Source organism: Nerophis lumbriciformis, linkage group LG07 (genome assembly GCF_033978685.3).
Source record: "Nerophis lumbriciformis linkage group LG07, RoL_Nlum_v2.1, whole genome shotgun sequence".
Taxonomy (NCBI): Eukaryota; Metazoa; Chordata; class Actinopteri; order Syngnathiformes; family Syngnathidae; genus Nerophis; species Nerophis lumbriciformis.
This window is the reverse complement of record NC_084554.2, coordinates 12,575,495-12,593,792: the sequence shown is the minus strand read 5'-3', so window position 1 is coordinate 12,593,792 and position 18,298 is coordinate 12,575,495. Positions and strand designations below refer to the sequence as shown.

At 36.1% G+C, this 18,298-nt stretch overlaps 1 protein-coding gene across 1 annotated transcript; it reads left to right on the top strand.

The window, feature by feature from the left end:
• Positions 1–207: 207 nt before the first annotated feature.
• Positions 208–13,304, top strand: mnx1 (motor neuron and pancreas homeobox 1). The gene is made up of 3 exons (XM_061964783.2): positions 208–724; positions 10,065–10,225; positions 13,006–13,304. Exons 1-3 carry the CDS (start codon positions 220–222, stop codon positions 13,285–13,287), a joined length of 948 nt encoding a protein of 315 aa, XP_061820767.1. The 5' UTR covers positions 208–219; the 3' UTR covers positions 13,288–13,304.
• Positions 13,305–18,298: the final 4,994 nt, after the last annotated feature.

Sequence of the window (18,298 nt, the reverse complement as noted above, 5' to 3'; positions counted from 1 at the left end):
CTCTGAACGGGACAAGCGGTAGGAAACGGATGGATGGATGGGCAAGGATGGAGGATGCAGGTGCAGTAAACGCGTAAAGGGGGCGTGGTTGGTGAGGTTTCGGGACCGCCCCCTCCTGCGCCAATCACCTGCAGCGGACGTGCATTAAGCGTCTCTCCCACTTTGCGTACCGTCAGAACTTTGGAAGTTCTCCCGCAGAAGAGCGTGAGCACACTTAAGATGGAGAAGTCCAAAAACTTCCGCATAGACGCGCTCTTGGCCATAGATAGTCCTAAAGCGCAGACGTCTCCCTTGGCTCTGGTCACCTCCTCCTCCGCCTCCTCCGTCTCCATCCCGGCCTCCGAGCTCAGCAGCCCCGGCGAGGCTTTACGCACCGAGACGCCGTCCCCGCCGAGGATCTCCAGCCACGGCCTGATCCCCAAACCGGGATTCCTGGGCAGCGCGCACGGCCTGGTTGGATTACACCCGCCCAGCAGCGCCGGCATCCCCGCGCAGGCGCTGTACGGCCACCCCATGTACACCTACTCTGCGGCGGCCGCGCTCACCGCGCAGCACCCGGCCCTGTCCTACTCGTCCTACCCGCACCACCACCACCATCACCACCACCACCAGCAGCACCACGCCGGGGACCCCATCAAGCTGACGGCCAGCACCTTCCAGCTGGACCACTGGCTGCGGGTGTCCACGGCCGGCATGATGCTGCCCAAGATGTCGGACTTTAACAGTGAGTACAAACAACCATTTTTCTTCGGACTGTAGGGATTTTTGTTGACATTTTGCACAAAAAAAACAAAAACCAAAAAAAACCTGGTATCTCAATAGCCAAAATTTCCCCCCCAAAAAATAACAGCATTTTTCAATTTACCGTAATTCGGTGTGGAAAAAGATTGTAAAAAAATACTTCTGTTTTTAAATAACCATTACGGTAATGTAAAAAAATGTTCATTGTGATTTCACAGTTGGCTCCTATTGCATTACTTTAAGAATAGATAGAATAGAATAGAATAGAATGGACTTTATTGTCATTATATTTGCATATAACGAGATTAAGGACTCCAATTTAAGGTGCGGTAGTGGGAACAAATATGGGGTAAAAATAAATAAATAATGAAATAAAATAAATGACACAACAGGCAATAAAGAAAAAAGAAAAAAGAAAAAACAATTGAAATAAACAGACTACTATCCAATAGAAATAATAAGCAATCATGTACAATATACAAAACACTATAAAAATACAAAATACTGTACAATATACAGATCAGTGTCGGACATATTGCACTCGAAGGGTAATATTGCACAGTAGGATATTAGGGTAGGATATTGTATAGGGGTGAATTATTTATTATAAGTTAGAGTCAACAGTTAACAGAGGTGGGGGGGGGGGGGAATAATCGATTTTTCCGACATGGACGACTATAAAATCGATTCGTAAAACGTCAATAATCTATTTATTTATTGTAAATAACGTACAGACAGTTGTACAATTTAGCTGACCAGCGCCGAGGACACTTATGTTCCAGTTTTGGACACATTTCTATGTATTTAATAAATATAATGGAAATTCATTCAACTTTTTTTTTTCATACAAATGCACTGTTTTTAAAAGTGAGAAATGCTTATTTAGTGAAACAAGAAAAAAAAGAAGTAAAACTGCATCAATATACATAAATTAAAGATGCATCAATAATCGATTTTTAATCAAATTGTAGCTCCCGAATTGGAATTGAATCGTGAGGTGGCCAAAGATTCCCACCTCTCACATCTATAGTAATTTACTGCGAAGCTACTCATTTTTACAGTAATTTATTGTAGGGTTATTATACACATTAGAGTATTTTACTGAGGAATAATACTGTTAAATTCTGTGTAATTATGGTAATCATTTTTTATAGTGTAACAGTAATTATAAAAACGAATAGAATACATTAATTTATCTGCTTAAAATAACACTGCACTGTAAAAAAAAAAATCCTATTTTTATGGTTAATTTACTCTAAATTACTACTGTAATTTTTCTATTTTTTTAAATAGTTTATAAAACTGTAGAATTGAAGACATTATCTGTAAATAACCAATCCGCCTGTTATTTTAAGTAATATGCCAGTAATTTCTTTTTTTTTTACAGAAAAAATACCAAATTAATTATACATAGCATTTTCTGTTTTATTCAATTACTTTCAAATTCATGTAATATTACGATATTTTTTCCATAAAACGTTTCATTAAAATTTCTGTAATTATAATGTTTTTGATCATTATTTGGTTTACAATGTTTTACTTTAATTTTATGGTTTTCGTTTGGCAACCGTAGCTGCCAGTAGATGACCGTTTTTTTACTGAATTTTTTTTTTTACAGTGTGCCTACACTGAAGAAACTGTTTTAAACTCAAAAACCGGCAGCTTAGTTGCCAATATTTGACAGTAAAATCTTGACTTTTTTTTTTTTTTTTTTTTACAATTGGAATTACTGTTTCTTTGAAGAAATAAATGGGTATTTTGGTGTAAAATGCAGTAAAAAAAAAAAAAACCCAAAAAAACAACTAAAAACGTCGTCGTTCTAGATCTAAAATGATAATATTGTTAGATTTTGTTCCCAATCAATTGACGCCATAATTATTCAATTTATAAAATGTACTCATTGTAAATGTTAAGGTACAATTCTGGGCGACTGAGCTGCCAATTTTTACCGTAAAAAAAACAAAACAGTCCTTTTTACAGTGCGCTACTGTAAATAAAAAAAAATGGTGCTTATGTTATTTTTACAGTAAAATTCTGCTGACAGAGCTTCCAATTTGTACTGCAAACTCTATGGTGGTGTTTAAACCCAGCAGGCACAAGACATTGAAACAACGTTGAGAACTTGTTGAATTAGGTCTTGACGCTGAGCAACTCAAACATAACGTTGGAACAACATGCTTTTTGTCAACGTTTAATCAATGTTGGGTTCTGATGTTGATTTGACCAATGAATTTTGGTAATTTTCCAACCAATATTTTACAATAAAAATACAACGTTGAAACATGCTTTTTGATTACGTTTAATCAATGTCAGGTTGTGACGTTGATTTGACCATTGAAATTTGGTCATTTCCCAACCAATATTCTACAACACAAATACAATGTTGAAACAACATACTTTTTGACAATGTTTAATCAATGTTGGGTTCTGACATTGATGTGACCATTGAAATGTGGTAATTTCCCAACCAATATTCTACAACACAAAAACAACGTTGAAACAACATGCTTTTGGACAACGTTTAATCAATATTGGTTTCTGACATTGATTTGACCATTGAATTATGATCATTTCCCAACCAATATTCTACAAACACAAATACAACGTTGAAACAACATGCTTTTTGATAATGTTTAATCAATGTCAGGTTGTGACGTTGATTTGACCATTGAATTTTGGTCATTTCCCAACCAATATTCTACAACACAAATACAACGTTGAAACAACATACTTTTTGACAACGTTTAATCAATGTCGGGTTCTGACATTGATTTGACCATTGAAATGTGGTCATTTCCCAATCAATTTTCTACAACACAAAAAGAACGTTGAAACAACATACTTTTTGACAACGTTTAATCAATGTCGGGTTCTGACATTGATTTGACCATTAAAATGTGGTCATTTCCCAACCAATATTCTACAAACACAAATACAACGTTGAAACAACATGCTTTTTGACAATGTTTAATCAATGTCGGTTTCTGACATTGATTTGACCATTGAAATGTAGTAGTTTCCCTAACCAATATCCTACAACACAAATACAACGTTGAAACATGCTTTTTGATTACGTTTAATCAATGTCAGGTTGTGACGTTGATTTGATCATTGAATATTGGTCATTTCCCAACCAATATTCCACAACACAAATAGAACGTTAAAACAACATACTTTTTGACAAAGTTTATTCAATGTCAGGTTGTGACGTTGATTTGACCATTGAAATGTGGTCATTTCCCAAACCAATATTCTACAAACACAAAAACAACGTTGAAACAACATGCTTTTTGATTACGTTTAATCAATGTTGGGTTCTGACATTGATTTGACCATTGAAATGTGGTCATTTCCCAACCAATATTCTACAACACAAAAAGAACATTGAAACAACATGCTTTTTGACAACGTTTCATCAATGTCGGGTTCTGACATTGATTTGACCATTGAAATGTGGTCAATTCCCAACCAATATTCTACAACATAAAAACAATGTTGAAACAACATGCTTTTTGACAATGTTTAATCAATGTTGTGTTCTGACATTGATGTGACCATTGAATTTTGGTAATTTCCCAACCAATATTCTACAACACAAAAAGAACGTTGAAACAACATGCTTTTGGACAACGTTTAATCAATGTTGGGTTCTGACATTGATTTGACCATTGAATTATGATAATTTCCCAACCAATATTCTACAACACAAATACAACGTTAAAACAACATGCTTTTTGATAATGTTTAATCAATGTCGGTTTCTGACATTGATTTGACCATTGAAATGTAGTAATTTACCTAACCAATATTCTACAACACAAATACAACGTTGAAACATGCTTTTTGATTACGTTTAATCAATGTCAGGTTGTGACGTTGATTTGATCATTGAATATTGGTCATTTCCCAACCAATATTCCACAACACAAATACAACATTGAAACAACATACTTTTTGACAACGTTTTAATCAATGTCGGGTTCTGACATTAACTTGACCATTGAAATGTGGTCATTTCCCAACCAATATTCTACAACACAAATACAACGTTGAAACAACATACTTTTTGACAACGTTTAATCAATGTTGGGTTCTGACATTGATTTGACCATTGAATTTTGGTCATTTCTCAACCAATATTCTACAACACAAATAAAACATTAAAACAACATGCCTTTTGATGACGTTTAATCAATGTTGGGTTTGATGTTGATTTGACCATTGAAATGTGGTCCGTTCCTAACCAACAACGTGGATCCAACGTTTACACATCAATCACTCAATCAATCAAAGTTTATTTGTATAGCCCTTAATCACAAGTGTCTCAATGGGCTGCACAAGCCACGACGACAAATACATCTATTTTGCAACGTTGTTTCAAAGGACGTGCATGTATAATCAACATTGTATCAATGTCTTATGCCTGTAAAAAACGGCACCACTGTTATTTTTACAGTAAGATCTATGGTTGTCGTTTTTATAGTGTATTACTGTAGATATAAAAAAATGGTACTTATGTTTTTTTTACAGTAATTTGCACTGTAAACTCTGTGGAGGTTTTTACAGTAAATTGTTATGAATGGAAAACTGTACCACTGTTATTTTGGTGACTTAGCTGCCAGTTTTTACAGTAAAATATACACAAGTTAAAACACTGCATGTGTTACGTATTGACAGGTAGAGAATTACCAAAAATATGAATGATGAGTGTGCATACAAGGTGACACAGACGGATGACTTTTGGGAGAGGAACTAAAATGGAGAGATAATGGACAGATGGGAAAGTGTCGGCAGGCTGTGAAAGCCACAGTGGACATGTTACCTGCAACCGCGCACACTGGACGTTTTGTCCACGCTCCTCCTCACAGATTTGGGTCAAAAACGAGGCGGCAAATAGTTCTTCTATGGACACATTCATGGAGCGGACGTAGTGGATCACACGCATTTACACTGCAAACATTGACCAGCGTTTAACACTGTCCTTTCACAGTAAAATACTGTAATGACTGTAGAAATGACAATATCCTTCTATTCCACCGCAATTAATTGTTATTAATCTTAGATCTCGCAACATTTTTTTTAACTGTAAATTCAAACTGATTTGTTTTATTTTCTTATTTCACAATAAAATATTGTAATGAAAGTGTACTGTTACTTCCAACATCACAGCATTGAGCTTCACAGTAAATGACTGCAAATGTTACTCATGTGAAAGTACAGCAATTATTAGCCAGAAATGTACTGTGAATTTAGTTCAGTTTCAGTTGATTTGGAACATGCATGCGATACAATGTAATGCATCACATATTTCCAGTTGTTTCATTACAGCACGTCCGAAAAGGAGTAGGAAGAAGCTGAGCTTATCCCATTTCCTTGCTCTCTGTAACAGAACAGTGAATTAAAAAAAATATATATATAATATACCATAGTAAGTAAACAAATATTAAATACATAAATAATCTTTATCTAAAAAAAATAAAAAAATAAAATAAAATAAATAAAAAAAGGGTTCAAGATGTTCATCACAATTATTGTTGTGTGTACTTTGTGAACTAAATCAGTTTGATTTATTGGGTTAATCCATTCCATAATTTAATTCCACATACTGATATGCTAATGGTTTTAAGTGTTGTACGTGCATACAAATGTTTTCAATTCGATTTTCCTCTAAGGTTATATTTCTCCTCTTTTGTTGAAAATAATTATTAAACATTCTCAGGCACATTGCAAAAACTGAAAACTAAGTAAGATTAAATATCTGAAATAAGGGTGATATTTATTATTTTCTGTCTAAGATAATTCTTCTCACTAAGCAGATTTTATGCTAGAGTGTTTTACTTGTTTTAAGTGTTTTGGTCCTAAATGATCTCAGTAAGATATTACAGCTTGTTGCTGAGATTTGATGACCTATATTGAGTAAAACATGCTTGAAACTAGAATATCAAGTGTTGCAAAGCTGTGTCATCAACACTCACAAGTATAAAACTACTTTTTTAAAGTAATCATTTCTTACTTCAAGCATGAAAAAAAATCATGATGCCGAGCGCATATCATTATGTCAAGATAATGGCACTAGCATTTACTTCATTTAAGAATATTTTTCAACATATTGAGCAAAAAGGTCTCATTTCTTTTTTCTACCAAGAAAAGTGCACTTGTTATTAGTGAGAATATACTTATTTTAAGGTATTTTTGGGTTCATTGAGGTTAGCTAATTAGGGACCGCAATGTCATTTTGGGACAGAGGACCCTATTGTATTTTGTGCGTTTTATTAGGGCCCGCATGGCCCATTGTAATTATTGTTATTATTCCTCCGCCTCTTTGAGCTGTAATTTCACCCCCTTAACATGCTTCAAAACTCACCATATTTGACACACATATCAGTACTGGCGAAAATTGCCATCTAATCAAAAAACCAAACCCCAAAACTCAAAATTGCGCTCTAGCACCTCCTAGGAAAAAACACAGACAAAACTGCTTGTAACTTCCTGTAGGAATGTCGTAAAGACATGAAACAAAAACCTCTATGTAGGTCTGACTTAGACCTAGATTTCATACATTGACATCTTTTAGCAAAAATCAACAGAAAGTTGGCAATTCCCCCTTCATAACAAAAATGTAGTAAAAACTGTCACTTTTGCCTCTTTGAGCTGTAATTTGACCCCCTTAACATGCTTCAAAACTCACCAAACTGGACACACACATCAGGACTGGCAACAATTGCGATCTGAAAAAAACCCAACCCCAAAACTCAAAATTGCGCTCTAGCGCCCCCTAGGAAGAAAACACAGACACAACTGCTCCTCGGAAGAAAACTCAGACAAAACTGCCTGTAACTTCCAGTAGGAATGTCTTAGAGACATGAAACAAAAACCTCTATGTAGGTCTTACTTAGACCTACATTTCATATATTGACAACCCTCAGCAAAAATCGACAGGAAGTTTGCAATTCCCCCTTCAAAACAAAAGTTTTGTAAAAACCGGTCACCTTTTTTCAAACATTATCTCCTCTGAGTGCGTTTTGTGTCGGCTTCAAACTAGCACAGGAGAGAGATTGAACCCTTCTGATTAAAGGTTGACCAAAGAGTTTTAATTACTGCTCTGGTTTGGATTTGATGTGTCGTCAAAGACGGTCCCGTCCATCGCCATCCATTAATTTTACTTGTTTTGGAAAGTCTTGACAAGCCAAATTTTCTTGTTCTATTGGCAGATAATTTTGCTTAGTTCAAATAAAATACCCCTCTTTTTTTTTTTTTTCTTGTTTTTGAACACTGACTTTTTGCAGTATAGCAGGTTATAGTTTGCTTTGTACATCATTTTAGCGGTTTGCAAATGCATCCAAATTGTTGAATTTCAATAATTGTGCTTCAATAAATAAAGGGTTTGTATGTTTTCTATATCCAATTCTAATGGATCTTTTTTGTAACACCGTTAGTGAAAGAAGTGTACATTTGTAGTTGTTTCCCCTAGAGATGTCCGATAATATCGTCCGATAAATGCATTAAAATGCAATATCGGAAATTATCGGTATCGTTTTTTTTATTATCGGTATCGTTTTTTTTATTAAATCAACATAAAAAACACAAGATACACTTACAATTAGTGCACCAACCCAAAAACCCTTCCTCATTCACACAAAAGGGTTGTTTCTTTCTGTTATTAATATTCTGGTTCCTACATTATATATCAATATAGATCAATACAGTCTGCAAGGGATACAGTCCGTAAGCACACATGATTGTGCGTGCTGCTGGTCCACTAATAGTACTAACCTTTAACAGTTAATTTGACTCATTTTCATTAATTACTAGTTTCTATGTAACTGTTTTTATATTGTTTTAATTTCTTTTATATTCAAGAAAATATTTTTAATTTATTTATCTTATTTTATAATTACTGTTACACTATAAAAAATGATTACCATAATTACACAGAATTTAACAGTATTATTCCTCAGTAAAATACTCTACTCGAAATGTGTATAATAACCCCATAATAAATTACTGTAAAAATGAGTAACTTCACAGTAAATTACTATAGATGTGAGAGGTGGGAATCTTTGGCCACCTCACGATTCGATTCCGATTCAGGAGCTACAATTTGATTAAAAATCGATTATTGATGCATCTTTAATTTATGTATATTGATGCAGTTTTACTTTTTTTGTTTTTTCATTTCACTAAATAAGCGTTTCTCACTTTTAAAAACAGTGCATTTGTAAGAAAAAAATGTTGAATTAATTTCCATTATATTTATTAAATGCAGAGAAATGTGTCCAAAACTGGAACATAAGTGTCCTCGGTGCTGGTCAGCTAAATTTTAGAGATGTCCGATAATATCGGCCTGTCGATATTATCGGCCGATAAATGCGTTAAAATGTAATATCGGAAATTATCGGTATCGTTTTTTTAAATTATCGGTATCGTTTTTATTTTTTATTAAATCAACATAAAAAACACAAGATACACTTACAATTAGTGCACCAACCCAAAAAACCTCTCTCCCTCATTCACACAAAAGGGTTGTTTCTTTCTGTTATTAATATTCTGGTTCCTACATTATATATCAATACAGTCTGCAAGGGATACAGTCCGTAAGCACACATGATTGTGCGTGCTGCTGGTCCACTAATAGTACTAACCTTTAACAGTTAATTTTACTAATTTTCATTCATTACGAGTTTCTATGTAACTGTTTTTATATTGTTTTACTTTCTTTTTTATTCAAGAAAATGTTTTTAATTAATTAATTTATTTATTTTTAAAGTACCTTATCTTCACCATACCTGGTTGTCCAAATTAGGCATAATAATGAGTTAATTCCACGACTGTATATATCGGTATCGGTTGATATCGGTATCGGTAATTAAAGAGTTGGACAATATCGGATATCGGCAAAAAGCCTTTATCGGACATCCCTAGTTTCCCCATATTTCTACATAATAACTCAGATATGGTAACACTAGTGAATTTATACAGACACATTTTAAAGTGGAGACTACGTTGCACAGTAAGTGGAGTATGCTGTTCAGCCGAGAGCATAATTAACTATAAAAGTCCAATTGTTATAACTTTATTGTAATTCACCATGAAATCAAAACTGTGAAATTGCATGAAATTGCTTTTAAATGACTGGTTACAGCCAACGTAGGTAAATATTAACCAGTAATTAATATAAGACTACCATGATTTTCACAATCATTTGTTGTAACGTCCCAGTACATTTTGATTGCGGTATACTGTGAAATAGTATAATAATAATAATAGCGTAATAATGATCATTAAAATTGCATTGTAATGAGTACAATGTTGTTTGTGTGCAGCCCAGGCCCAGTCCAACCTGCTGGGCAAATGTCGAAGGCCGAGGACGGCCTTCACCAGCCAGCAGCTGCTGGAGTTGGAGCACCAGTTCAAACTCAACAAATATCTTTCCAGGCCCAAACGCTTCGAGGTGGCCACCTCCCTCATGCTCACAGAAACACAGGTACATGAGGACAATAATACAGTATTACACACACACACACACACACACACACACACACACACACACAGGTTATCATTTGGAATGGGGACCAAGTTTTTGATCATCACTTGTGGGGACCACCCTTTCTACAGGTTGTGGAGGCATTAAAAAAAATGGTGTAAAATGTCCACTGCCCAGTTAGCTCATACACGTCTTTAAATCTCTGGATTGATAAAGTAATGTGCTGATCATTCTTACTGGGGACCCTGGGGAAAAAAGAGTTCATATGGTTCATGGGGACCAAATTGAAATAATTTTGCATACTTCACACAAATTTGTACGTGACTACTGAGGACCATTTAAAAAAAAAAAAAGTTCAAATGAAATATGACATGATCCTCAGAATACAGCACTACAGCTGTCCTCTTATAGGAAGTTTCACCACTTAAGTCAGGGGTCGGCAACCCGCGGCTCCGGAGTCGCATGCAGCTCTTTGATCACTCTGATGCGGCTCAGCTGCATACTTGCGGACCCCCCCGATTTTCCCGGGAGACTTCCGGATTTCAGTGCCTCTCGCAGAAAACTCCCGGGATTAATATTCTCCGATTTTCACCTTTACAATAATAATAAGGGCGTGCCACGATGGTACAGAATTTAGCGCCCTTTACAATCTGTATAAACAGCTTGCCAGCCCAGCCTCTTGTAATATTCATCTTCGGCCTGCACACGTAAGTGACAGCAAAGCATACTTGCTCAACAGCCACACAGGTTACACTGACGGTGGCCATATAAAACAACTTTAACACTCTTACTAATAATGCACCACACTTTGAACCAAAACCAAACAAGAATGACAAACACATTTTGGGAGAACATCTGCACCTTAACACAACAGAACAAATACCCAGAATCCCATGCAGCCCTGACTCTTCCGGGCTACATTATACACCCCTGCTACCACCAAACCCCGCCCCCACCCCAACCCTGCTCCCTCACACATCAACCCCCCCCCATCTGTGCGTTGAGGTGGGCGGGGTTTGGTAGCGGGGGTGTATAATGTAGCCCGGAAGAGTTATGGCTGCATGAGATTTTGGGTATTTGTTCTGTTGTGTTTATGTTGTGTTACGGTGCAGATGTTCTCCCGAAATGTGTTTGTCATTCTTGTTTGGTGTGGGTTCACAGTGTGGCGCATTATTAGTAAGAGTGTTAAAGTTTTTTATATGGCCACTGTCAGTGTAACCTGTGTGGTTGTTGACCAAGTATGCCTTGCTGTCACTTACTTGAGCAAGCAGAAGCTCTATACAACGTGTGGCTGGGCCGGCACGCTGGTTGTAGTGGGCGTTAAATGCTGTACCATCACGGCACGTTCGAGAGAACAAATGCCCTGAAATTCGTAATCTGCCGGAAATATCGGGAGGGTTGACAAGTATGACGCTGTCAAGCGCCATTCATATAAAACCCGCGGGCCGCACTAACAATCAATTTTCATATTAAGGTGTGGGCCGCGTGTCTGAGACCCTTGGTTTATACATAGCACAAAGCACAAAAAATTTTTGTATGCAGTGTTATTTCATTTTAAATTTCAAAAGATTTTTGTGGCTCCCATTGTTTTCTTTAATTTGTGAAACTGGTCAAAATGGCTCTTTGACTGGTAAAGGTTGCCGACCCCTGACTTAAGTGTTAAAGCAAATCCTGCATCTTCTGTGACATTACTGAAAACTGCTATTTAGCAGTAATGAAGTTGTCTGCAACTCCAACTACCATATATAGAAGGATGGAACATTGTGAATGTGAATCATACTTTAAGGTAATAATGTTTTATAATCATGCTGTGTGAAAATGCCATCCTAAGGAGCACTAAACCAGATTTTGTTTTTTGGAAAAATATATTAGTTTTAACTAAGGATGGATACCATACAGAATCACAGTACTATTAATGCCAGGATAACAAATGTTTCACTTTTCAATTTTTTTTTATTTTTTTCAGTACCAGCTACAGCCCGATGAGGGGGCTGCTGTGCAAATGTCTCACACTCAAACTAACCACTAAACATGTTTTATGGGCCAAAGCTTAAAAATCACTTAGGCATCTTCAGAATGGATCTGACTATCATTTAAAAGGGTTTCCCTTCAGGGGACCTGTTTTTTTGTCCCCATACCGTCAGAGGTCCCCTAAAGGTGACTGTGTAAACAGAGCGATGTCCCCATTAAGTAAGCATTGCCAGAACACACACACACACACACACACACACACACACACACACACACGCACACGCACACGCACACGCACACACACACACACACGAGGCTATATATAGTATATCAATTAAGAAATGTATAAATATATATTATAAATAAATCAAATAAAAATAAACGGTGTATATAAACCCTAAGTGTACAAAACAAGTATATCATATGAATAAAGAAATGCGTATAAATATATATATTATAAAATCAAATCAAGGAGATTCTACGTTCGGTCAAATGAAAAAAGATATACATAAATAAATAGATATACATAATTGTACTTATTGTTGGATTATATCAAGGCTTCTACATTTGGTTGAATGAGAAAAGTCAATTATTGTTAAATGATAACAGGTATTTCAGGGTATTGTTTGGAACATTTACTTATATAAGGAAGCATCATAAGTTCAAATACAAATGAGGAATTTGTCAGGTGTCATATAATCTTCATGGAAAATGGTCATCCAACGCCTTTTGTCATATTTATTTATTACATTCATGTTTTTCTTTCTGCATATTTCCACAAGTACTGAAGTGGTTTGATTTGTGCTCAGGTGAAAATCTGGTTCCAGAACCGGCGCATGAAGTGGAAGCGGAGCAAGAAGGCCAAGGAACAAGCCTTGCAGGAGGCCGACAAGCAGAAGGGCAGCAAGAACAAGTGCGAGCCGGACGGAGACTTTGAGAGCAGCAAAAACGGAAGAATTAAAGACTTGAAGGACAGCGACGAGGACGAGGAAGCCGAGCGCTTCTTGTACAATTCATCAGACTGTTCCTCGGACGACGAGCGGAATCGAACGTGCGGCCCCGAGAGGCGCCACCAGGAGGACTTTGCATGAATGCTTTGTTAAACAGATAATATGGTGTATATATATATATATATATATATATATATATATACTGTATATATGTGTATATATATATATGTATGTATATATATATGTGTATGTATATATGTATGTATGTATGTATATATACACACATATATATGTATGTATACTGTATATACACAAATATATATATACATATATATATATTCATATTTATGTACATATGTGTATATTAGGGCTGCAACAACTAATCGATTAAATCGATTATAAAAATATTTGGCGATTAATTTAGTCATCGATTCGTTGGATCTATGCTATGCGCATGCGCAGAGGCTACTTTTATTTATTTACTTTTTTTTTTTATAAACTTTTATTTATGAACTGCAATATTTACAAACAGTTGAGAAACAATAATCAAATTAAGTATGGTGCCAGTATGCTGTTTTTTCCCCAATAAAATACTGGAAAGGATAGAAATGTAGTTTGTGTCTTTTATCCGATTATTAATCGATTAATCGAAGTAATAATCGACAGATTATCAAATTAGTTGTTAGTTGCAGCCCTAGTGTATATATATACATACATGTATAAAAATATAAAAAAGTAATAAATATATGCTGAACTGCACTGCATGGTTTCTATGAAATATCAAATATAATTGGGGGAAAACATCTTTATTTTTATATGCAATATTTATAATCATAAAAAGATGCATGCGGTATTGTGCTCTATTGGCAAATAAAAGGTTGTTTTTTGGTGTACACTGTACATATTTACTGGCTAAAAAAATGCATGAATTTACAGTAACTCACTGTGAAATATCCTAGCATCATTTGACCGTATCTGTACCTGTGATTAACTAAATGCTGCAACTTCACTATTGTAATTTAGATGTTTTTGATAACATTTTTATGACAGTATTTTACTGTGAAATACCTGTTTATTGCTGTGAATTATAATATCCAAATTTTTACAGTCGTGGACGTTGCAATGTTACAGTACATTTGGATTACAGTATTTCACTGTGAAAAAATACTGCAAAATGCCGTGAAATCCTGGTAAGTTTAGAGCGTATGATGGATGGCGGAGGACGTGTTTGTGTTCAGGCTGACAGCTGGGGGTCATGGGAAGGACCGGTAATGGCGCTATCGGATGTGTGCAAACTTGCACTGAGAGCAAACAGCAAGCACAAGCTACATTTGACGCCACACCACCAATGGACACCACTGGACAAGCTGCTTTTAGTCAAAACATTGCTCATATTTCAAGAACGGATTATTTCTCATGGCGTTTAAGGGAAAAATGCTGGTAAAATAATACTTTACATATTCAACTCCAACACATCCAAACATGTTCTATAATGCAGTGGTTCTCAAACTTTTTGCATCAAGTACTACCTTAGAAAAAACTTGGCTCTCCAAGTACCACCATAATGACCAAAATTAAAACAGTGGTGTAGTAGGCCTAAGTATTCATTATAACAAGATTGAGTTTTTACAAGTATATTTAGTATTTTTTGCCACTGTAACATTGCACACAGTTTGAACAGTAACACCGTGTTTGAATATAGGAAAATAAAACACTTTCCTTTATTCAAGTGAGTCTTTGGCGTACCACTACTGGTACACGTATCACAGTTTGAGAATCCCTGCTATATTGTAAAGGGGTGTTCAGACCACGGCCCGTGGGCCAAATGTAGTTTGGCCTGCGAGACTATGGCACGGGTTAAATTTCAATAAGTAACCTGACCGTGTGGAGAGTTTTCGTGCTAAATTTAAACAAGGGGTCTGACAGGTGGCATTTTGTCGCTGTTTTGTGGACAATGTAAGGAATTTAAGACAATGACCACGATGTGAAATTTCTTGACGTCACATGCACATAATTTACTTATATGACCCAATCCATAGAACTTTTCTTAGTCATGGTGCAGAAAACAAATTATACCAACACAAAAAGTCAACCCACATGGTCGCTAATAACACAACCTGCTCGCTGAACTTTGTGGATAATATTAAAAAAACATCCCATTACCATGACAAACTCGAAATTACACCAATCAATTGCAAAGCATGATGTGAAACATTCAAAACACTCACTCCACACATATCCTAGTTTGGTGCAGTTTAGCTACTTGATATTTCTAATTGATTACAAAGCTTTAAAGAGGTTGTCACAGAAGTAAACATTGTAAGATGTTGAACTTTCACATCCTCTTACTATTCAGTTATTTTATACATAATTAATAATGATTAATTATAATGAAAAATTATATATCCATTATGTTATTACAATATGTAAACACACACACACACACACACACACACACACACACACACACACACACACACACACACACACACACACACACACATATATAATATATATATATATATATATCCATCCATTATATATATATATATATATATATATATATATATATATATGTTTAATACCCTATTTGGTAATAAAAAAATATGCAATATTTTCCCCCAAAACTGTCAAATTCAAATATTTGATGTGAGGTAACGTGCGCCTCAAATACGTCAATATTTCATTTTTGAACAATGGCAGGTTTTTATTTATGCAATTCCAAAATTAAGGTCTTGTGGACCCTAAAGTGCCCCACTCATGAAATATTTAAATTAAGTCATAAATTAACTATTTTTCTTTTAAAACTAGGATATTTTAGGGAGCCTTTAAACACAGACTTGTGTATATGTCAGGCGGTGGCATTCGGGGCCAATCAGGAGTCTAAAAATAGTAATAGGTAATACCAAACACCAAAATGAGGCCAAAAACTTGGCCACACAAGCCTCTACTTTTATTCCTGACACATCTGTCTCTGATGTTGAAATTATAGCGAGCACATGAAATGAAAATAAAAGCACAACATTTTTAATTTTATGTGAACATTTTCTGTGGATTCAATCAAATGCCAATTCCTGACGTAACGTTTGACTCGTTTTTAAAAATAGACTTTCAAAACGGATTATTCGATATCATCCAAATAAATAAATAAATAAATAAATATATATATATATATATATATCAAACAACTCTATAGCAAACGATTAACCTGGAGATGATCTAGACATTTAAAACAGAATCCTTCGGTAAACACATCTGGATAGATATATATATATATATATATATATATATATATATAATGTATGTATATATATGTGTATACACATATATATACATTATATATACACACAGTATACATACTGCATATATATATTATTATTTTTTCCATCATCGACTAAAATATGATTGTAAATCTGTCAAGTTGCCCTTTTTTTAGTGTAGAGATTATTTGATTCATGTAGGATTATCATTATAGTTGAGAATAATACACAATCATTATAATACACCCGAGAACCCATCCATCTATTTTCTACCGCTTGTCCCTTTCGCGGGCGCGGGGGGCGCTGGAGCCTATCTCAGCTACATTCGGGCGGAAGGCGGGGACACCCGAAGATGATCTAAAGATTTAAACGTTGAAAGTTAAAACATATATTTAATTTGAAAACTTTTATGACTGAGACCCTTTTGGTAAACCCCTCTGGATGGATACATACCGTATTTTTCGGACTATAAGTCGCAGTTTTTTTCATAGTTTGGCCGGGCTCCAGTGCGACTTACAGTGGGGCAAAAAAGTATTTAGTCAGCCACCGATTGTGCAAGTTCTCCCACTTAAAATGATGACAGAGGTCTGTAATTTTCATCATAGGTACACTTCAACTGTGAGAGACAGAATGTGAAAAAAAATTCCAGGAATTCACATTGTAGGAATTTTAAAGAATTTATTTGTAAATCATGGTGGAAAATAAGTATTTGGTCACTTCAAACAAGGAAGATCTCTGGCTCTCAGAGAACTGTAACTTCTTCTTTAAGAAGCTCTTCTGTCCTCCCTTGTTACCTGTATTAATGGCACCTGTTTGAACTTGTTATCTGTATAAAAGACACCTGTCCACAGCCTCAAACAGTCAGACTCCAAACTCCACTATGGCAAAGACCAAAGAGCTGTCGAAGGACACCAGGAAAATAATTGTAGACCTGCACCAGACTGTGAAGAGTGAATCTACAATAGGCAAGCAGCTTGGTGTGAAAAAATCAACTGTGGGAGCAATTATCAGAAAATGGAAGACATACAAGACCACTGATAATCTCCCTCGATCTGGGGCTCCACGCAAGATCTCATCCCGTGGGGTCAAAATGATCATGAGAACGGTGAGCAAAAATCCCAGAACCACACGGGGGGACCTGGTGAATGACCTGCAGAGAGCTGGGACCAAAGTAACAAAGGTTACCATCAGTAACACACTACGCCTACAGGGAATCAAATCCTGCAGTGCCAGACGTGTCCCCCTGCTTAAGCCAGTGCATGTCCAGGCCCGTCTGAAGTTTGCCAGAGAGCACATGGATGATACAGCAGAGGATTGGGAGAATGTCATGTGGTCAGATGAAACCAAAATAGAACTTTTTGGTATAAACTCAACTCGTCGTGTTTGGAGGAAGAAGAATACTGAGTTGCATCCCAAGAACACCATACCTACTGTGAAGCATGGGGGTGGAAACATCATGCTTTGGGGCTGTTTTTCTGCTAAGGGGACAGGCCGACTGATCCATGTTAAGGAAAGAATGAATGGGGCCATGTATCGTGAGATTTTGAGCCAAAACCTCCTTCCATCAGTGAGAGCTTTGAAGATGAAACGTGGCTGGGTCATCCAGCATGACAATGATCCCAAACACAACGCCCGGGCAACGAAGGAGTGGCTCCGTAAGAAGCATTTGAAAGTCCTGGAGTGGCCTAGCCAGTCTCCAGACCTCAAACCCATAGAAAATCTGTGGAGGGAGTTGAAAGTCCGTGTTGCTCGGCGACAGCCCCAAAACATCACTGCTCTCGAGAAGATCTGCATGGAGGAATGGGCCAAAATACCAGCTACTGTGTGTGCAAACCTGGTAAAGACCTATAGTAATCGTTTGACCTCTGTAATATAACCTTTGTTGGCAATAA